At 43.9% G+C, this 23327-nt stretch overlaps 1 protein-coding gene across 6 annotated transcripts in view; it reads right to left on the bottom strand.

The window, feature by feature from the left end:
* Positions 1–6505: 6505 nt before the first annotated feature.
* Positions 6506–23327, bottom strand: part of LOC120055802 (cAMP-specific 3',5'-cyclic phosphodiesterase 4D-like) — a 61505-nt gene continuing 44683 nt past the window's right edge. For 5 of the 6 annotated variants that reach the window (XM_039003776.1, XM_039003777.1, XM_039003778.1 and 2 more), the window contains 9 exons: positions 12928–13021; positions 12411–12595; positions 12142–12240; positions 11809–11973; positions 11564–11663; positions 11077–11354; positions 10181–10363; positions 9552–10041; positions 6506–9161 (listed from right to left, as the gene is read on the bottom strand). In XM_039003776.1, coding sequence (XP_038859704.1) covers positions 9070–9161; positions 9552–10041; positions 10181–10363; positions 11077–11354; positions 11564–11663; positions 11809–11973; positions 12142–12240; positions 12411–12595; positions 12928–13021 — 1686 coding nt within the window. In that variant the 3' untranslated portion in view covers positions 6506–9069. The remainder of the gene's footprint in view (positions 9162–9551; positions 10042–10180; positions 10364–11076; positions 11355–11563; positions 11664–11808; positions 11974–12141; positions 12241–12410; positions 12596–12927; positions 13022–23327) is intronic. The other variant, XM_039003780.1, reaches the window with a different exon arrangement.

The raw sequence follows: 23327 nt of genomic DNA, 5'->3' as shown, positions 1-23327 counted from the left end.
ATACCTTTATTATTCCCCGCAAACCCTACCACCCTTCCCCCAATTGGAGTAAACCAATAAACACTTAGGCTTCTACCTTCAGTTTACACATCTTATACACTTTTTACAGACACAATCTATTTTACAATAGTTATATTTTGTTTGTTTTTAGTCCTTCCTCTATTTCTGATGTCCATCCAGTTTGATTTCTATTTGTAACTGTGCTATTTCACAAAAGTTCTGAACATATATACATTTTACAGACCCCGTATGTTTCACATTAGTTATCTTGTTATTAGTCCCACCCTTCAGCTCCATTCAATCCCTCCCATTCCTTCCTCCAACACATTGGTGCGGCTGGCTTCCAAGTTTAGCAAGCAGTGTGTCAAGAAGCAGTGCGGCTTGGCAGGGTCGTATTTCGAAGGACGCATGGCTCTCAACCTTCGCCTCTACCGAGTCCGTACGGGAGTTGCAGCGATGAGACAATACTGTAACTACCAATTGGATATCACGAAATTGGGGAGAAAAAGAGGGTAAACATTTTTTTTTTTAAATAATACAGTTAAGGTCATTTACAAAGGATGAACTTGTATTGTTCTCTTTTCTCTTCTCTTCCCATCATTGTCTTGGATTGCCTGTACAGAACTTCTGCTGTCCTTTTTTTAAGCTTTCCACCTTTTGGACCTGAATTAATTTTCATTCTCCTTTACAGCATCAGTATCTCCTTTCAGGAAAGCAAAATTCCGTTCATTGAGGCACATTTGTCAAGTCCTTAGACAGCCATGGGCTTGTTGTTGGGTAATACTCAGACAGTTTTTGTGTTTAATGACAGTCTACTCACAGAACTGGATGTTTGATTTTGTCGTTCTGTCTGTCAACTCGTGGGGAATCCTGCACGAGTCAGAGAACACCTCCCAGTCTGTGACATCAAGCGATCCTTGAGCTCCTCCCTGCTCTCCTCTGACATACCTGAATGATTTCTCTATAGGTTTCTCGCGTAGATCTCCGTAGGAGATGGATAACGTTATGGTCTGATTTCCCGATGGATGCTCTGCACACTGCCGTTTATGCGTCCTCTACGTTGCCATAACACTGGTCCAGGATGCGAGTTGGACAGGTGACACACTTTTGCAGAGTGGGGAGGTGCGCGGAGATGGAGAGCGTATTAAAATCCTCAAGCACAAATACTGACTGGTCAACTAATGGTGAAAGTGCAGCAATAAAACAGTATGTAATCAGCAGGGTCTTTATAGTTAGATCCAGGCACATAGACCAGAATAATGGTAATCTGTACAAATTCGCGTGGTAGATAGACTAGTTTGAATGACACGACGAGAATCTCATAGTCTCTGGTGCACACTTGTTCAGTCACATTACACTGCGTGGCCCAAGTATTATCTACAAAGATACATAGCCACCCACCAATTGATTTATGTGATGTTGTTTAGTCTCGATCTGCTCTAATAACAGCGCATCCATCAATGTTCACATCAATATAGTTCTGCTTGAAACACGTTTCTGTAAAGCAGATTAAATCACTTTGTCTAAAGTCCTACTTTGTCTAAAGTCCTCTTCACATTAAGCACTTGCCGCTAACTCATCCAGTTTATTATTTAGTGACCTCACATTTGACAGAGTAATCACCCGGAGCGGGTGACGGTTTCCCCGCCTCCGTAGTCTGTTCCTAACACCACCTCTTCAGCCTCGCTTCTTCTTAGTTTCACTTTTTGACTTTGTAGAACAACCATCAGGCAAACCAATGCTGTTTTCGAGAGTGTGAGCTTTATCTCGAAAAGAAAGCCGAAACTCACAGGAGTAGGGGATGGTGGTTGATTTACTCACTGAATCCATACAACCCCCGTTATAGATTGTACAATTTTGTGCATATTACAGCGATTAGGATTGAGAAAGTCACACACACCATGTACAATCCACTTTCAAATTTGCGACCCACTTGGAATTACGCCTCGATCACACATTGAGGTTTCCGGGTGGCGCAGCGGTCTAAGATACTGCATTTCAGTGCTAGAGGTGTCACAAACGACCCAGGTTCGATTCCAAGCTGTATCACAACCGGCCGCGATTGGGAGTCCCATAGGTTAGGGTTTGGCCGGGGTAGGCTGTCATTGTAAATTAGAAAATGTTCTAAACTGAATTGCCTGATTAAATAATTACATTAAATTGCATTTTGGTACATTCATTTCTAATGGAACGCTGCGTTTGCCTTGCAGCATTGCTTTGCAGAGGCAGTTGCAGTGCGTTCTGTGTGGCGCATATAGATTTATCGAACATATGCGAAAAATGTACAGTATGCGTAGACGGCTTGACAGAAACGGTAGCAGAAGGTGAAGGTTGAACTTTTGTTGCACACATATCCAGATGATGCTGCGTACCATTTTGCGCAATGACACTGTTGGTGTTCAACAAAACAAAACAAAATTGAGCAATATAACTATAAACAAACAAACAATTCACGCAGGTGAGCTCAGGGACTGGCAGCAGTGCGTGCCCCCACATTGCAACATCAGTAAAACCAAGGAGCTAATTATGGACTACAGGACTCTCGTTTGCAACTATTGAACTAATGATTATGTTAGCTAGCTGGCTATGGCTATCCAACACTATGGCTATCCAACACATTCAATGAATGTGTCACAATTTCTCTCGACCTAGTTAGGATTTATGTTTATGCACTATAGCCTGTTAGCATATTGTTTGAAGATGAATATTGTTTTGTTACACACACACACAAACAATACAGATGGGTGTGTGTGTAGGTGTGTAAGGACTGACCAACACAGGCCATAAAAGCTGTGGTCAGTCTGGAGAGGGGAGGGGTGCATCACTCTAGGCCAACCAGGGAGGTTGGGAGACTGTTCAGTACCATATTAGGAATTGTTTGAGTGAAGAATCAAGGGGAGACACTAGACGGAGCTAATCTACCCAGCAACCAGATGTGGACAAAGGAAAGCGCCAAGGGGCTTGGACAAGTCCGGGTGCCCCCAAAGGCGGAGCAAGAGTCTAAACCGTGCTCAGCCTCTACTAGGATAGGCCAACTGGACGAGTTGGAACTAAAAATGGCATAGTATAAGAACTGCTTTTTGAGTACATTCCACAGTTCCCTGATCTACCCTGCGCGGAGATACAGTGAACCCGTATATACGAAAATTGCATTTACCATTTATCGTTTGAGTTTAATTAAAATACTTAAAATATATTCGGTGACTCTGAATCACATTTTGTCCTGATGCCAGATTTGAACTGACGTGAATCTCTTTCAACCTGTGCACCTACTTGTAAACGTTCATTCATAGGCTAGGTTGTAGCAACCTCATGATGGGTATAGAGAAAATGTGGGTATCATGTAGTAGCCTAAACCTATCAATGTTACATTGAGCTGGGTGAATGGAATATGAATGACAGTCATCCAATATGCTGTAATAAAATCTAATTGTATTGGTCACATACACGTGTTTAGCAGATGTTATTGTGCGTGTAGCGAAATGCTTGTGCTTCTAGTTCAGACAGTGCAGCAATATCAAACAAGTAATATCTAACAATTTTACAACATATACCCAATATACACAAATCTAAGTAAAGGAATGGAATGAAGAATATATAAATATCTAGACAAGCAATGTCAGAGCGGCATAGACTAAGATACAGTAGAAAGTATAGAATGCAGAATATACATATGAGATGAGTAATGCAAGATATTTCAACATTATTAAAGTGACATTATTAAATTTACTAGTGTTCCATTTACTAAAGTGGCCAATGATTTCAAGTTTGTGTATAGTCAGCAGCCTCTCTGTGCTAGTGATGGCTATTTAACAGTCTGATGGCCTTGAGATAGAAGCTGTTTTTCAGTCTCTCTGTCCCCGCTTTGATGCACCTGTACTGACCTCACCTTCTGGATGATAGCGGGGTGAACAGGCAGTGGCTCGGGTGATTGTTGTCCTTGATGATCTTTTTGGCATTCCTGTGACATCGGTTGCTGTAGGTGTCCTGGAGGGCAGGTAGTTTGCCCCCGGTGATGCATTGTGCAGACCGCACCACCCTCTGGAAAGCCCTGTTGTTGTGGGCGGTGCAGTTGCTGTACCAGGTGATGATACAGCCAGACAGGATGCTCTCAATTGTGCATCTGTAAAAGTTTGTGAGGGTTTTAGGTTACAAGCCAAATTTCTTCAGCCTCCTGAGGTTGAAGGGGCGCTGTTGCGCCTTCTTCACAACACTGTCTGTGTGGGTGGACCATGTCAGTTTGTCAGTGACATGTACACCGAGGAACTTAAAACTTTCCACCTTCTTAACTGCTGTCCCGTCGATGTGGATAGGGGAGTGATCCCTCTGCTGTTTCCTGAAGTCCCCAATCATCTCCTTTTGATTTGTTGACATTGAGTGGTTATTTTCCTTGCACCACACTCCCAGAGCCCTCACCTCCTCCCTGTAGGCTGTCTCGTTGTGGTTGGTAATCAAGCCTACTACTGTTGTGTTGTCTACATGCTTGTCTGCATTCTTGGCCGCGTGGCCAAGCATGCAGACAAGCATGTAGACAACACAACAGTCATGGGTGAACAGGGAGTACAGGAGGGGGCGGAGCACGCACCCTTGTGGGGCCCCAGTGTTGAGGATCAGTGAAGTGGAGATGTTGTTTCCTACCTTCACCACCTGGGGATGGTCTGTCAGGAAGTCCAGGACCCAATTGCACAGGGCGGGGTTTAGACCCAGGGCGTCAAGCTTAATGATGAGCTTGGAGGGTACTATGGTTTTGAATGCTGAGCTACAGTTGAAGTCAGAAGTTTACATACACTTAGGTTGGAGTCATTAAAACTCGTTTTTCAACCACTCCACAAATTTCTTGTTAACAAACTATAGTTTTGGCAAGTCAGTTAGGACATCTGCTTTGTGCATGACACAAGTCATTTTTCCAACAATTGTTTACAGACAGATTATTTAATAGGCTATTTAATAGGCTAATTGACATAATTTGAGTCAATTGTAGGTGTACCTGTGGATGTATTTCAAGGCTTACCTTCAAACTCAGTGCCTCTTTGCTTGACATCATGGGGGAAATCAAAAGAAATCAGCCAAGACGTCAGAGAAAAAATGTAGACCTCCACAAGTCTGGTTCATTCTTGGGAGCAATTTCCAAATGCCTGAAGGTACCACATTCATCTGTACAAGCAATAGTATGCAAGTATAAACACCATGGGACCATGCAGCCGTCATACCGCTCAGGAAGGAGACGCGTTCTGTCTCCTAGAGATGAACGTACTTTGGTGCGAAAAGTGCAAATCAATCCCAGAACAACAGCAAAGGACCTTGTGAAGATGCTGGAGGAAACAGGTACAAAAGTATCTATAGGACACTCACCAAGGAAGAAGTCACTGCTCCAAAACCGCCATTAAAGGCCACACTACGGTTTGCAACTGCACATGGGGACAAAGATTGAAATTTTTGGAGAAATGTCCTCTGGTCCGATGAAACAAAAATAGAACTGTTTGGCCATAATGACCACCGTTACGTTTGGAGGAAAAAGGGGGGGGGGGGGGGGGGGGGGCTTGCAAGCCGAAGAACACCATCCCAACCATGATGCACGGGGGTGGCAGCATCATGTTGTGGGGGTGTTTTAGTGCAGGAGGGACTGGTGCACTTCACAAAATAGATGGCATCATGAGGCAGGAAAATGATGTGGATATATTGAAGTAACATCTCAAGACATCAGTCAGGAAGTTAAAGCTTGGTCGCAAATGGGTCTTCCAAATTGACAATGACCCCAAGCATACTTCCAAAGTTGTGGCAAAATGGCAAAGTCAAGGTATTGCAGTGGCCATCACAAAGCCCTGACCTCAAGCCTATAGAAAATGTGTGGGCATAACTGAAAAAGCATGTGCGAGCAAGGAGGCCTACAAACCTGACTAAGTTACACCAGCTCTGTCAGGAGGAATGGGCCAAAAATCACCCAACTTATTTTGAGAAGCTTGTGGAAGGCTACCCGAAACGTTTGACCTAAGTTAAACAATTTCAAGGCAATGCTACCAAATATTAATTGAGAGTATGTAAACTTGTGACCCACTGGGAATGTGATGAAAGAAATAAAAGCTGAAATAAATCATTCTCTCTACTATTATTCTGACATTTCACATTCTTAAAATAAAGTGGTGATCCTAACTGACCTAAGACAGGGAATTTTTACTCAGATTAAATGTCAGGAATTGTGAAAAACTGAGTTTAAATGTATTTGGCTAAGATGTAAGTAAACGTCCGACTTCAACTGTACATCACTGGGCCCAACCCATCGCCCCACTGATAGCTCCTGATTCAATTATTTTTCCATCTATCCTTTGCTAGTATGACTGTAGGCAACATAAATATGTTTTTATTTAGAATGATTGTTTAAACAATTTCCTATTGAAATACACTTAGATGACATAATGTAATCCGAATTCAGTGTCATTGGGAAAAAAACATGCGTATTATTGTAGAATTCCATGGTCAACATTATTTCCAATAAGCATCCATGATGTCAAAGGCATGAAGACTCCTTTATTGAAAAGGTGGACAGGCGTACAGTAACAGTAAGCGCTTAGAAACCCGTAGTAAACAGTTGTGTTTGGATTGTCGAGACTGTAGACAGGTGTTCTGGGCCAAGTTTCCCAAAAGCATCATAAGGCTAAGTTCAATTTAGCCTTGAGATGCTTTTGGGAAACCGGGACCTGGTCAGGAGAGAAATATAGGAACAGAGTGTCTGAAACTGGGATCTCCTACTCTACTGATGTTATCCAGAAAATCCTGAAAGTTTGAGTATTTTTCCTTTCTTTAATGGCAGACATAGGGAAACTAAAACATTTGGTTGAGTACTGTAGTTGAAATCTGTCCCATTTTTTTTCTTCTCCCAAAGCTCGGAAGGTAGCTACAAATAAATACTCCGCCTCCGACAAAGTCTATAGTTCTTCATTTCGGACATATATATAGAAATAATAAATAAACTGTACACAAAGCATTGTGAGGAAAGTATACAAAACAATAAATGAAATATACAAAACAATAAATGTTAGACAGTCATTGCAAGGGCTGGTGAAAAAATGTTGCATGGCAGCTGAGGAAGGCAGAAAGGCTTGCTTGAGTTCTTGACTGTTTGTGCTCCTTAGCTACGTTATGCATGGCACTGGTTTCTCTCCACCTTATATCAAATCTATGCTGAAAGAAAACATATGCAAATATAAGGCTCCAGAAAGTCTCATTTCTAGATCTTTCGTAAAAACACAACATAAATTTACTCCACGATGGCGGTTCAATGTTTGTGTTTCGTCCACAGATGAGTTTATCTTAGTTACTTGAAAACTCTCCTTATGAATCTTGCAGCAAAAAAAATCATGTATCTTTATCAAAATATATTGTGGTTAGTTACAAAAAGGTTCAATTCCATAAGCTAACAAGTCCCCTATTTCAGCTGCAGTGGTCCAGCCTGTGCTGTGAATCAATTGTAATAATCAGGCCGTATAATACCAGAATACAGACAGAAAACTAACGTGGATTCGTCAAGTTACATTACACTCAACTGTGCTGGACGTGCAGAGACTTGTGAAAGTACCATACAGAGTGCTTTGGTTTCTTTACAAATTCAATTCATCAAAACGTCCAACCATTCAAACATACCACTTCTTTAAGACAAGTACAGTTATCAGGGGATTATTGTTCTGAAACCGAAAACCTACTGGACAGAACGAGTACACAGGGAGGGTGACATGATCAACAATGCTGTCAGTCAGTCATTGATGGAAATTAGCTAGGGGCAAAATGGAAATTACAGTACAAATTGTGTCATGCTTGCTTGGCACTTGTACTGTCATTGGCTTTGTCCCTGTGAAGAGCAGAATATTGACCAATGACAAAGGGAAAGGGGGGAAAACATTCTGGCACAGAGAACTGGCCCATGACAGAATTGCGCTTGAGTGGCACATCTTTCACACATCTCTGAAATAGTTTGGCAAATATTACAACTTACACATTTTCTTCACAAACCCAGATGACATAGTACATGCTACCAATGTATCTTATTTAGTAATTCAACTGGTTGAAAATGTGACCAGTGGTGATGTTACCTGTGGAAAACGTGAGACCTACTGTATTGTAACAACAATAATGGACTTGAAAGGACATTGTCTACAGACCTACTGTCAAACAGTTCTTATCTTAGTCCAGGTTCCCCTAAAAAACAACCAGTTCTCCTAATGTGCCAGGCTCGGTAAGTGCTGGTTACACCTTCCTCCAATGTGTTCATGGATTGGCACAAGCCCTTTCAAGCAGGATATTGGCTGTGAGTTAAATTGTAAAGTGCTAAAAGTGGAGGCAGACTGATGAAAATGAGTGCCGTAAAAAGGTTAATGCTACACACACATTTACAGCATAAAGCAGTATGTATACACTTTGAGTGACTTCCAATAAATAAAATCATACAGAAAAGGGTTGATTCTTAACTAAAGTCCTTGTTTTGGGTACAATAAAACCATAGCTAAACCCAATCCAATTAACATAACTATAGTCAATTTACAGTAGGTATGGGCATTTTCAATGTCTTGAATTGTATTACACGGGCTGACTTCAATTCCGAATTTCAACACTGGGAGGCGCCAGGTGCAAACAGCATAGCTTTGTCTTACTTTTATGCCCCTATAACGACTGGCTCAGGGTTGGTTTTGTAGGTGTACACGTAACAGTTCAGGTTAGGACTGTGTGAGGAAGAACTGACCCTAAACCAGTTGTTAAGTGTTTGTAATGCTGCTGCTGCTTCAGTCAATCTTAGCACAAGACCCCTTGCGAGGCACCTAGTAGCAGTTGCAACAGTGGTACCCAAAAAGTATTGTTGCTGCATTTTAAACAATCTCTTCCTCAAACCATTCTGAAGGCCTGCTCTGTACTTTGTCCTTTGTGGTACATATCTGGTAAGGTCTGCAAAGGACTTGAATAAAATATCAAATCATCAACAGTTGTAAAGGCAGGCAAACATTGCCATTGGCCAAATTCCTGTTTATTGCGCTGTTTGGCATAAAGTCTCAAAATACTTGATGGTGTTTGTTGTTACTAAGTTCAAAGCGCCGTCAATTGTTTCAAGCGGTCATAAGTAGTATAAAGGAAGACGTGTCCCCGCAAAATTCCTCGCTCCTTCGTCGTAGACCTGGCTGTCAAAACAGGATGGTTGGTTATCTCAGCGTCTCTGAAAAACGTAAGCCAAACACGGTGACGCATGTTCAACTCCGAAACATATCGATAAAACACAAAAGACCAGCTCAAAAGCACGGGTTTCCTGTTCTCTGCAACCTAACAAATAGGAACTGTGGGGCTCTCGTCTCTCCAGTGCAAGGTGACTGCTGTGTAAGTGCAGACTTCCTGAACGCACCCCCTTTACGTTCTCTACCTCAGCTTTGTCCTGCCATTCACTCCAAGGAAGCCAAAGATGTGGGGTAAAGGGTTCAGGGGGAGGCACAGACAATCAACAACAAAAAACGAACAAAAAAGAACATTGCACTGGTGTTATGTACCTAGCCTGAAGCGCCTCACACCGGCATTACCTTCTTGGTCATGTTCTTTGTCTTCGGCTGCCTCCTTTTCTGGGTCAGAGTCGGTGGACAAAGTCGTGCCACCGAGATTGAGGACAGAGGTGGCCATTTTGGAAAGCCCCTGATAGTGTGGGTGAGCAGTGGCAGACACGGAATGGAGTCTGCTGTCCGGGTCAGTTCTAGAAGGCTCCGCCCCAGTGCTACTGTACCCCTCCTCCTCTTCTGGGGGGCTCTCTGTGTCGGACTCGCCTTCCTCCTCTAGGGTCAGCTCAAACTGGAATTTGTCTCCGATGGAAGATCCACCCCCTCCGGCCCCAATGGCTCCCCCAGGCAGGCCCACCTTGTCCTGGGCCTCGGGGGTAGGCGATGGGCTGTGGGGGATCATGCTCTGGTACCACTCACGGTTGTCCTCTAGCGTGTCTAGGATCTCCTGGGCGTCGGGATGGACCAGGTCGGCCCACGTCTCCCATAGAGGATGAACGATGTAGTCTATGAAGCCCACCTGGAGGGGAAGAGGAATATATTCATTGACATATTTGCCAGAGAGGCAGACCTTTCCGAAACAGACAGCGTATGTCTCTCTATGCATGTGTACATAGTGTGTATCTGTGTCTCTGTGCTTGTGTGTGTCGTAACCGTACCTGGTTCTTCTCGATGGAGGCGTTGTGTTTGTCACACATGGGGCTGATCTCCATGCCCTTGTCCCTCTCCCTGTCCCCCTGGGTGAAGAACTCCACCATGATGCGGTCGGTCCACTGGCGGTACAGCTCCAGGGGTTTGGTGGGGTTACTGAGGTCAGCACAGTGAACCATGTTCTGGAGGACCTGGAGAAACCCAAAACCACTTCTTATTGAGCATTGAGGAATGAAACGGTGCAAAACGGTGCAAAGAATCATATCAGTCAGTCAATCAATCCAATCTATTTTATAAAGCCCTTTTTACATCAACAGTTGTCACAAAGTGCTTTGTACAGAAACACAGCCCAAAAAAAACTAAGATCAAGCAATGCAGATGTAGAAGCACGGTGGCTAGGAAAAACTCCCTAGAAAGACAGGAACCTAGAGAGGAACCAGGATCCGAGGGGTGGCCCAGTCCATTTCTGGATGTGCTGGGTGGAGATTTTGAGAGTAGATACCCATTAAGGCCAAATCGTTCTTCAAGATGTTCAAAAGTTCATAGATGACCATAAGGGTCAAATAGTAATCACAGTGAGGGTGCAACAAGTCAGCACCTCAGGAGTAAATGTCTGTTGGCTTTTCATATCTGAGCATTCAGAGGTCGAAACAGCAGGTGCGGTGATATGACAGTAATATGTTCCCAATGGTTCAGTTGGTTGGAGCATGGTGCTGTCAGTTTAGGCAAATGTTTTGGGGTTCAATTCCTGAATATGCCAAATACACTGAATGAATGGGTTAACTGTAAGATGCTTGAGATGAAAGTGTCTGCCAAAATGGCCATATTATCATCTAATTCACATCAGTTATGCTGAATACGAATCCCTGCTAAGAGAATGAATGGGATTCTTTCGAAGTCTAACCTGGATGCGATCTCCATAGTTGTCCAGCAGCAGCACTCCAGAGCTGGTCACTTTCTTGGTCTCCACCATGGTCTTCAGGTCCGCCAGCAGGTTCATGTGTTTGGACATGTCTGTGGCTAACACCATGTCTATGACCATCTTGCGTAGGGACTGTCTCTGTTTCTTGCTGAGGTTCTGGAAGATGTCACAGTTGTTCTCCTGCAGCAGCTTGAAGCCCACAGCCAGGTGGTGGTTCTCCAGGACTGACACGTCATTATACATCAGGGCCAGCTCTGAGTCTGAACGGACACACAGGAGAGAATGGAACAGTGTTCTACAGACAAAGACAGATATATACGCACACACACAAAGAGAGATATTCTACAGCAGGGGGTCTCAAACTGGTGGCGTGCGGGCCATATGTGGCCCGTGAATTGATTTTAATGTGGACACACAAAGGATTCCAAGATTTGAAACATCTACATCCTAGTGCCCCATGTGAACTCACTGGTGTTGATGAGGAACTGGTTGGACACCCCCGGATGGTCCACATCATGTATAGCACTGGCAAACAGAGCAGCCAAGATCTCCAAGTCAGTGAACACAGCCTGCAGAGATGGGAGAAACACAGGGATGTTAATGCAGGTAAATACTGTATGTGTGTGGGACTCATACATAGACGTAACAACAATACAGTATTAAAAATACAGTATTGTCAGTTTCTAGCTAAAAAGTTGTATTGTATTGACGTACCTCCAGGGCGGGGGTGGAGAGAAGGACGTGGGTGGACTGGACCACGTCTGCAGCATGGATGTTGTTGTGGTAGGCCACGTCGTGGTGGTAGTGGTCCTCCAGGGTCATCATGAAGGTGATGAAGGTGTCTGCAGGGATCTTGAAGGACTTCCGCAGCTCTCGCTCCTATAGAGGAAACATAGAAGGGGGAGAGAGACTACTTAATTAGAGATCATTCTATTTAGAGAAATGTCATTTGAATCATATAAAACACACTTTTTATCCTTCAAGACAACAGTGACATCATCTAAGTTTCCCAAACAGTATCTTTGTGGACGCAGACGGATGATATACCTGGAAAATGGAATACATCGCCACCGTCAGTGGACGATTCGCAGAATATTCAGATATTTTGAAAATATCCACACCCCATTGGTTGATCTCTTCCAACTCCTGCCAGATGGAAAAACATTTCAGTTAGAAAGAACAACAGATCCTTTACCCCCAAAATGTGCTGGGGACTACTAGATCCTGTCATAAGTGACAACTTGTGACAGAACAGAACCCTAAAAGGGAGGTATGTTCTAGTTAAATCGTCAGAAAAGAAGGGTTGTGTAGACTACCTTGGCAAGGAGGCTCTCCTGACTGGAAGGGACACCGAAGCGGGGAATGCTGGAGGGGGCCACACTGGGGATCAGGATAGGCTTCTTTACCCCCACGATCTGGGACATGGGGCGCTTCTTCTTGTCCGTCTTCTCCTTCTTCTCCTTGGTGGGCAGAGACATGATCTCCATGTCGTGTTGCTTTTCTGTGGTACGGACAGACACGGTGCGTTATTACACATTGACACCGTGATAACCATAGGTTCAGAATGGTTGTCTATTGAAACTAGGGCTGGTGCCACTTTATATTGAGTTGAAGTGCCACAGATATCATGTGGTTACATGGAATTATATTGTATTGGTGTAATGACATGTCACTACTATACAATACGTATACATTAGTAACTATTAGGTCCACATTACAGGTCTCTACTAGCACAGTCAGTCAGTGAAGGCTTGTGGAGAGAGAGAGAGAGAGAGAGAGAGAGAGAGAGAGAGAGAGAGAGAGAGAGAGAGAGAGAGAGAGAGAGAGACGTACCTAGGAAGGTGCTGGAGATGAACTCTGACACCTGGTTCCCTGATCTGCTGGTCTCTGATAGCTGAGTAAGCTCCCTGTTCAGCATCCTCTTGAACTGGGGAGACAAACAACAACACAACACACCGCATCACTCTGACTGTACCAATATACTTTCTACTATAGACAGTAGACATACACATGGTAGGCACATGTACAGTACACTATGAGACATTTAGTAGTATGCAGTAAATGGTGTGTCACTTGCTGACCAACCACAGCTGAAATAATACACTCTTAGAAAAAAAGGTGCTATCTAGAACCTAAAATTGGTTTCTCTGGCTTTCCCCATAGGAGAACCCTTTGAAGATCCCCTTTTGGTTCCATAAGAACTCCTTCCACAGAGGGCTCTACATGGAACCCAAAAGGGTTCTACCTGGAACCAAAAAGGATTCTCCTATGGGGACACCCGAAGAACCCTTTTGGAACGCTGTATGTAACCTTTTCTGAGTATGTCCTTCTGCAAGACTATGTAGCTGGCATTAACTTTTCTACTGAAGTGGATGAGAATAACACCATTGTCTTTCTGAGATGCAGGGTCCTCTTCTCTATAAATATACACTAGTGACATCTAGTGACACACGAGGCCTCCCGGGTGGCGCAGTGGTCTAGGGCACTGCATCGCACTGCTAGCTGCGCCACCAGAGTCTCTGGGTTCGCGCCCAGGCTGGGCTGGGTTCGCGCCCAGGCTCTGTCGCAGCCGGCCGCAACCGGGAGGTCCGTGGGGCGACGCACAATTGGCATAGCGTCGTCCGGGTTAGGGAGGGTTTGGCCGGTAGGGATATCCTTGTCTCAGTATGTAAAAATGTAATAAAATGTATGCACTCTACTGTAAGTCGCTCTGGATAAGAGCGTCTGCTAAATGACTAAAATGTAAATGTAAATCTATACAAAAGTATGTGGACACCCCTTCAAATTAGTGGATTCGGCTATTTCAGCCACACCCGTTACTGAAAGGTGTATAAAATCGAGCACACCGCCATGCAATCTCCATAGACAAACATTGGCAGTAGAATGGCCTTACTGAAGAGCTCAGTGACTTTCATCGTGGCACTGTCATAGGATGCCACCTTTCCAACAAGTCAATTTGTCACATTTCTGCCCTTCTAGAGCTGCCCCGGTCAACTGTAAGTGTTGTTATTGTGACGTGGAAATGTCTAGGAGCAACAATGGCTCAGCCGCGAATGGTAGGCCACACAAGCTCACAGGACAAGACCGCCGAATGCTGAAGCGCGTAACGTGTAAACATCGTCTGTCCTCGGTTGCAACACTCACCACCAAGTTCCAAACTGCCTCTGGAAGCAACGTCAGCACACAATGACATTCTAGATGATTCTGTGCTTCCAACTTAGTGGCAACAGTTTGGGGAAGGCCCTTTCCTGTTTCGGCATGACAATGCCCCCGTGCACAAAACAAAGTCCATACAGAAATGGTTTGTCGAGATCAGTGTGGAAAAACTTGACTGGCCTGCACAAAGCCCTGTCCTCAACCCAATCAAATGGGATGAATTGGAACGCCGACTGAGAGCCCGGCATAATCGGCCAACATTATTGCCCGACCTCACTAATACTCTTGTGGCTGAATGGAAGCAAGTCCCCTCAGCAATGTTCCTACATCTAGTGGAAAGCCTTCCCAGAAGAGTGGAGGCTGTTATAGCAGCAATGGGGGGACCTCCATATTAATGGCCATGATTTTGGAATGAGATGTTCGACGAGCACGTGTCCACATACTTTTTGTACCTCAAAGTCTGTTCAAGAACGTTCTGGGGAAATGTACAAACCGCTCCGCAACGTAGCAAACGTTCAAGGGAACTGAATGCACCTCAGTATGTAGGCAATCTAGTTTCAGGTGTTTCTTTCACCCCTGCTACGTTAGGTGGGCCCTAGGCTGCTCAGCAAGAGTAAACAGTCTTGATTGGTACTCCGGACTGCCAGTCATCATCTAGCTCTAGTATGAGCCCGCCCCCTCGGTGACAGTCAATCAAGTGACGCTTTAGTTTCATGTAGTGTACCTTCATTGTTCCCTGTGCTTCACTCATAGTGGCTAGAGTACAGGCTGGCTAGAATATCTCCATTAAGAGGAGCTTACAGCGGAGGCTGAGTAGAGAACGCTTCCTTCATAGGTGCAGAAGATGATCAAATAATGTATTATGTAATCATCATACACAAGGATAATAGAGTTCCCCCTGTCTGAAACAGCGTCAGTCTGCTCTGAAGACGCACACCCACAGATATATATACAGTGGGCTCCAAAAGTATTGGGAGAGTGACGCATTTTTAGTTCTTTTGACTCTGTACTCCAGCACTTTGGATTTGAAATGATGCAATGACTATGAGTTTAATTTGAGGGTATTTTCATCCATATCGGTTGAAGCGTTTAGAAATTACAGCACTTTTTGTGTATGCAGTCCCCCCATTGTGTCATTTTGGAGTCACTTTTATTATAAATAAGATTAGAATATGTTTCTAAATAATTCTACATTCATGTGGATGCTACCATGATGAGTGAGAAAGTTAGACTCACAAATATCATAACCCCAAGACATGCTAACTTCTCACCATTACAATAACAGGGGAGGTTAGCATTTTTGAGGGGGTGTGATATTTGTGATTCTGTAACTTTCTCACTCATCATTATTCACGATTCATTCAGGACCATCCGTAATCATGGTAGCATCCACATTAATGTAGAAGTGTTCAGAAACATATTCTTATTTACAATTAAAGTCAATCCAAAATGACACAATACATTATTTACCATTAATTTCTATTGGGCAAAGTTGTACTACTTTAACAGGCTTATAAATGAATTTGTCCCAATACTTTAGGTCCCCTAAAATGGAGGGACTACGTACAAAAAGAGCTGTAATTTCTAAACAGTTCACCCAATATAGACAAAAATACCCTAAGTCTGCATTTTAACCTCAGTCATTGTGTCATTTCAAATCCAAAGTGCTGGAGTACAGAGCCAAAACAACATGTGTCTCTGTCCCAGTACTTTTGGAGCTCACTTTATATGGGTCACTCTACAGAAGTGGTGCAAATTGGGGGTTGGAAGAAAAAAAAGAATCCCATTTGTATAGTATTTTCCCCAAACTTTCAGCACACATCTTCATCAGGTAGACATATAGAGTATAATCTATGACTTTGTACTGTATTAATTTAACAATATATTTGCTATTGCCTTGGATTAAATTAGAACATACCATGATGTAAATAAATGTTTGGAGATTGAACTTTTTTTATATTTTTAATTGTGTTTTTGAGATGGGACTGCAATTTGCACCACTTCTGTAGAATCAACCATATGTGAGACACGCACACTTCTTACACACACACACACACAAAGATAAAGGGACACATCTGCATGCACATACATGAATGGACTTTATGGACTCACTCCACGCTCATGCACTCCTGGATGCACACACACACACACTCATATACATATACATGCCCACACACACACGCTGCAAAGACAGCATCACTTCCCAACTAACTGCAAAGAACTCTGCAAACAAGGACACCTGTACTACACAAGTGCATCCCAGCCCAGCCCATCTTACCTCAATGTACATCCTCGACACAAAAAACAAGTAATTGACTTCGGGCATTTCAGCACCAAATAAATCATGGAGTAGAAAGAAATGAATTAAAGACCAGATTCCTTCCTCTAGCTACTGTACTGTGTTTACGGTCCCTGGTACTGTACAAGCAGAACACACTCCGTGCTCCTGTCCTGCTTGCCTGAACTCCTCAATTCCACTGCAAGCAGACAGTCCACAAGAAAGCCTTTATCCACATGCTACAGGAATGGGCAAAGATAAGAGTTTGCTCGCAAAAGGAAGCGCGAAAGCCAGGGTGAGGATGCGGGGTGCTGGGGAGCATGGCCGAGAAACGACTCCTGCCTCTCTCCCTCAGCAGCACTATTCTGCCTGCTCTGTGTGTAAACTCCCAACTCCACCCCCCCCTTCCATATTGCCTAAAGGAAGGAGCCGATCGGTGGCCTGCTGCATCAGAGGCTGGGACAGGGGGACAGAGCTCATTGGCCCATGGTAGAGGAGACAGGTGGGGGCTGGTTGGGTTGGAGGCGGGGGGTTGAGGCTGCACCATATGCACCAAGTTTGAAGATGATGTGAGGGAGCCCGATGCCTTGAATGGCTGAGGTATTTATTTCACATATATGTGAACGCATGAATGCGTTGCTAGTACTGACATGATGACGATGACGCTATGAGGAAAGAGAAAATCCTCATAGGAAAATGGGAGAATAGGATGATTTGGCATGATACGCAACATGCTGTAGTATCATTATCATATTATAAATGTACAAATCCTAGATATTTGCAGAAAGCAGAATAGAAAATCCATTATTTTAGAAGATAAAAGATATTTTCAGAAATCCATTGCACATTATACACTGAACTAAAATAAATGCAAGAATTTCAAAGATTTTACTGAGTTACAGTTCATATAAATTCATATGGCCTTAATCTATGGATTTCACATGACTGGGAATACAGATGCATTTGTTAGTCACAGATACCTTAAAAAAGGTAGGGGCGTGTATCAGAAACCAGTCAGTATCTGGTGTGACCACCATTTGCCTCATTCAGCGCGACATCTCCTTCACATAGAGTTGATCAGGCTGGTGATTGTGGCCTGTGGAATGCTGTCCTACTCCTTTTCAATGGCTGCGCGATGTTGCTGGATATTGGCGGGAACTGGAACACGCTGTCGTATACGTCAATCCAGAGCATCTCAAGCATGCTCAATGGGTGACATGTCTGGTGTGTATGCAGGCCATGAAAGAACTGGGACATTTTCAGCTTCCAGGAATTGTGTACAGATCCTTGTGACATGGGGCCGTGCGTTATGGTGAAACATGAGGTGATGGCTGCAGATGAATGGCATGACAATGGGCCTCAGGATCTCATCACGGTATCTCTGTGCATTCAAATTGCCATTGATAAAATGCAATTGTGTTGGTTGTCCGTAGTTTATGCCTGCCCATACCATAACCCCACCGCCACCATGGGGCATTCTGTTCACAAGGTTGACATCAGCAAACCGCTCGCCCACACAAGTCCATACACCTGTCTGCCATCTGCCGGGAAAGTTGAAACCAGGATTCATCCATGAAGAGCATACTTCTCCAGCGTGCCAGTGGCCATCGAAGGTGAACATTTGCCCACTGAAGTCAGTGACGACGTCGTACTGCAGTCAGGTCAAGACCCTGTTGAGGACCACGAGCACGCAGATGAGCTTCCCTGAGATGGTTTCTGACAGTCCTTTGGTTGTGCAAACCCACAGTTTCATCAGCTGTCCGGCTGGCTTGTCTCAGACCATCTCGCAGGTTTTGAAGCCAGATGTGGAGGTCCTGAGCTGGGCTGATGTGGTTACACGTGGTCTGCGGTTGTGAGGCCAGTTGGACGTATTGCCAAATTCTCTAAAACGACATTGGAGGCAGCTTATGGTAGAGATTCAATTTTCTGGCAAAAGACATTCCTGCAGTCAGCATGCCAATTGCAAGCTCCCTCAAAACTTAAGACATCTGTGGCATTGTGTTGTGTGACAAAACTACACATTTTAGAGTGGCCTTTTATTGTCCCCAGCACAAGGTGCACCTGTGTAATGACCATGCTGTTTAATCAGCTTCTTGAAATGCCACACCTGTCAAGTGGATGGATCATCTTGGCAAAGGAGAAATGCTAACTAACAGGGATGTAAACAAATTTGTGCACTAAATTTGAGAGAAATAAGCTTTTTGTGCATCTGGAACATTTCTGGGATCTTTTATTTCAGCTTATTTATTCGGTATATTTCTTGATACAATGCAATGTGGTGAAGATGGTTAACATACAAAGTTGGTCAAATAGACCATACAAAGATGTACGGCAAAGGGTGAAATATTCATGAAGCCAAACATGCTTTTTTTTAATAGGAAAAATCAAGTGATGCAGAAACAGCCCTCTCCTGCGAGTTGTTGCAAGGTGCTAGCATGGATGATACCTCCCACTGACTCTACCTTTTCATTGACTAATCTGCAGCACATGAAACACACCAACACGTGTGTGTGTGTGACTGGCGTGAGTGCGGTGTGTGCATCCAGACAGAGCCTGTGTGTGTTGGGTGGATGTGTGTGTACCCAGCGCACATGGCTCTTGCGTAGGCAGGCTAATCATGGAATCACACAAGCTATAAACGTCTGGAAGAGTGTTGTAGTGCTATTCTTTAGCTGGACATCATTATTTCTTCAAGTTTATAGGCTACCAACAGATAGCCTATCGAATATCATTATAGAATATGCTTAAAATGCCTACGCCCACACATATTGTCTCAATAAATTGTTTTGTTTTTAATACCCTCAAACACCAAGTTAGGCATACCTAATTTCAAAATAGGCCATCATCACTGTGGATGATAATTCTTCACGTTTGCAGTGAAACATGCAAATTGCATCTGCATGCCAATCATTTGATCTCAATCAGTTTCACGGGAATATTCATTTAGAGCTTCATGAGTTACTGTTTCATGAGCGAATTAGGGCAGATGGTGTTAAACTATAAGCCTTTCTGTATTTTGATTCAATCAAAGCACGGTCTGCCTAGTGTCACTCTCTATTGAGTTTTGGCCGCGTGCAGTGTCTTTTTGTTGACTATTCAGCTAACCATCCTAAAATGTAATAAGAAATTAGGTGGTGTTTTTGGTATTACAGTAATGCTATACTAATCAAATCAAATCAAATTTTATTTGTCACATACACATGGTTAGCAGATGTTAATGCGAGTGTAGCAAAATGCTTGTGCTTCTAGTTCCGACAATGCAGTAATAACCAACGAGTAATCTAACCTAACAATTTCACAACAACTACCTTATACACACAAGTGTAAAGGGATGAAGAATATGTACATAAAAATATATGAATGAGTGATGGTACAGAACGGCATAGGCAAGATGCAGTAGATGGTATAGAGTACAGTATATACATATGAGATTAGTAATGTAGGGTATGTAAACATATAAAAGTGGCATTGTTTAAAGTGGCTAGTGATACATGTATTACATCAATTTTTCCATTATTAAAGTGGCTGGAGTTGAGTCAGTATGTTGGCAGCAGCCACTCAATGTTAGTGGTGGCTGTTGAACAGTCTGATGGCCTTGAGATAGAAGCTGTTTTTCAGTCTCTCGGTCCCTGCTTTGATGCACCTGTACTGACCTCGCTTTCTGGATGATAGCGGGGTGAACAGGCAGTGGCTCGGGTGGTTGTTGTCCTTGATGATCTTTATGGCCTTCCTGTGACATCGGGTGGTGTAGGTGTCCTGGAGGGCAGGTAGTTTGCCCCCGGTGATGCGTTGTGCAGACCTCACTACCCTCTGGAGAGCCTTACGGTTACGGAGCAGTTGCCGTACCAGGCGGTGATACAGCCCGACAGGATGCTCTCGATTGTGCATCTGTAAAAGTTTGTGAGTGCTTTTGGTGACAAGCCACATTTCTTCAGCCTCCTGAGGTTGAAGAGGCGCTGCTGCGCCTTCTTCACCACGCTGTCTGTGTGGGTGGACCAATTCAGTTTGTCCGTGATGTGTACGCCGAGGAACCTAAAACTTACTACCCTCTCCACTACTGTCCCGTCGATGTGGATAGGGGGGTGCTCCCTCTGCTGTTTCCTGAAGTCCACGATCATCTCCTTTGTTTTGTTGACGTTGAGTGTGAGGTTATTTTCCTGACACCACACTCCGAGGGCCCTCACCTCCTCCCTGTAGGCCGTCTCGTCGTTGTTGGTAATCAAGCCTACCACTGTAGTGTCGTCTACAAACTTGATGATTGAGTTGGAGGTGTGCATGGCCACGCAGTCGTGGGTGAACAGGGAGTACAGGAGAGGGCTCAGAACGCACCCTTATGGGGCCCCAGTGTTGAGGATCAGCGGGGTGGAGATGTTGTTACCTACCCTCACCACCTGGGGGCGGCCCGTCAGGAAGTCCAGTACCCAGTTGCACAGGGCGGGGTCGAGACCCAGGGTCTCGAGCTTGATGACGAGTTTGGAGGGTACTATGGTGTTAAATGCTGAGCTGTAGTCGATGAACACCATTCTCACATAGGTATTCCTCTTGTCCAGATGGGTTAGGGCAGTGTGCAGTGTGGTTGCGATTGCGTCGTCTGTGGACCTATTGGGGCGGTAAGCAAATTGGAGTGGGTCTAGGGTGTCAGGTAGGGTGGAGGTGATATGGTCCTTGACTAGTCTCTCAAAGCACTTCATGATGACGGAAGTGAGTGCTACGGGGCGGTAGTCGTTTAGCTCAGTTACCTTAGCTTTTACTAGTATTTTACCTGAGTGGAATTGTCATTTATTTAAATATACTTAAATCATACTTCATGAATATATTTAGGTACATAAACGTATGTCCGTGATAAATATAATTTAGAATATTTAAAATTATAAAATGGTGAGTTTGTGTAACGGATGTGAAATGGCTAGCTAGTTAGCGGGTACGCGCTAATAGCATTTCAATCGGTTACGTCACTTGCTCTGAAACCTAGAAGTAGTGTTGCCCCTTGCTCTGCAAGAGCCGTGGCTTTTGTGGAGCGATGGGTAACGACGCTTTGTGGGTGACTGTTGTTGATGTGTGCAGAGGGTCCCTGGTTCGCGCCCGAGGTCGGGGCGAGGGGACGGTTTAAAGTTATACTGTTACATTGATGCTGTTGACCCGGATCACTGGTTGCTGCGGAAAAGGAGGAGGTTGAAAGGGGGGTGAGTGTAACGGATGTGAAATGGCTAGCTAGTTAGCGGGTACGCGCTAATAGCATTTCAATCGGTTACGTCACTTGCTCTGAAACCTAGAAGTAGTGTTGCCCCTTGCTCTGCAAGAGCCGCGTCTTTTGTGGAGCGATGGGTAACGACGCTTTGTGGGTGACTGTTGTTGATGTGTGCAGAGGGTCCCTGGTTCGCGCCCGAGGTCGGGGCGAGGGGACGGTTTAAAGTTATACTGTTACATTGATGCTGTTGACCCGGATCACTGGTTGCTGCGGAAAAGGAGGAGGTTGAAAGGGGGGTGAGTGTAACGGATGTGAAATGGCTAGCTAGTTAGCGGGTACGTGCTAATAGCATTTCAATCGGTTACGTCACTTGCTCTGAAACCTAGAAGTAGTGTTGCCCCTTGCTCTGCAAGAGCCGTGGCTTTTGTGGAGCGATGGGTAACGACGCTTCGTGGGTGTCAGTTGTTGATGTGTGCAGAGGGTCCCTGGTTCGCGCCCGTGTCGGGGCGAGGGGACGGTTTAAAGTTATACTGTTACATTTGGATCCTGGATGCTGATTGGTTTATAGCTATTAGTTATTCACAATAGTTCATGCAAAATGCCATGATGCCATTATGCCATTATTACATTTCAAGTATCAATGTGCATTCAGAGTCCTGCAGCCCAGCCAGCCATTCATAAACTTCATCACCCACGGAGAAAAGCATCTATACATTATTTCCCCATGCTTCTTGCCTAGCATTTGGTTTGGTACAGCGGGGGTACCAAACACAAGTCAATTAAGAACAAATTCTTATGTACAATGACAGCTTCGCTGTGTGCCTATCTGCCCTGTGTAAAATGTTGACTTTGCTTTTTTGTGATCTCCACTGTGCCATGCATATGAAGGTGCCGAGACTGACAGCTTCTCTAAACCTTAAAAGTTTAAAATAAGTTTAAAATAAGTCAATACATGATGTGTCCTCCATAAATTACATTGCTCTTTTCAGAGCGCCACACAGACACCATAATCAATTCATAAGTTAACCTATAGCAACCTATAGCATTTGTCAGAATTATTATAATGGATATATCCAAAGAATTGGCAATAGATGTGATTGTGTGTTAGCTTTAGTTGGTTAGCTAGCTAGCAAAGGAGAAGTAACGTTAGCTTAGCTTTAGCTATCTTATTGACTCGACAATCAGCTAATTGTTGCTTATTTATACATTATTTAATAATTAATTGTCAGCTGAAGTTCTTGTTGCCTATTTAAACATGATTTATTAAATCATTATTTATGGAAGATCATGTCTCTCGTCATCATTGAACCGCTGCTAGCTAGCTACAGTACATGCTAATGATTTGTTTAACATAGCAATGTGGAATGAATAGAACGACTGGGTCAAAATATGATAATATAATTAACGACCAGCCTGTTTGGTTAGCAACTTCAGAACCTCAGAAACAACTGGCTTTTGCCTAGACTATATCGTCTGGTGGACGGATAAAATAAAAGTAATTTACTAATTAAAATATAGTTTTTAATGAAAACATGTTGTCAATCTTTTTTGAAATATGTTGACAACCTTAGCTTCGCTTCGGGCCTAAGAACAGCCCTTAATCGGGAGTTA

The sequence above is a fragment of the Salvelinus namaycush genome, chromosome 11 (genome assembly GCF_016432855.1).
Source record: "Salvelinus namaycush isolate Seneca chromosome 11, SaNama_1.0, whole genome shotgun sequence".
NCBI classification, from domain to species: Eukaryota; Metazoa; Chordata; class Actinopteri; order Salmoniformes; family Salmonidae; genus Salvelinus; species Salvelinus namaycush.
Note: the sequence above shows the minus strand (reverse complement) of the source record. Positions and strands in the feature narration are given on the sequence as shown.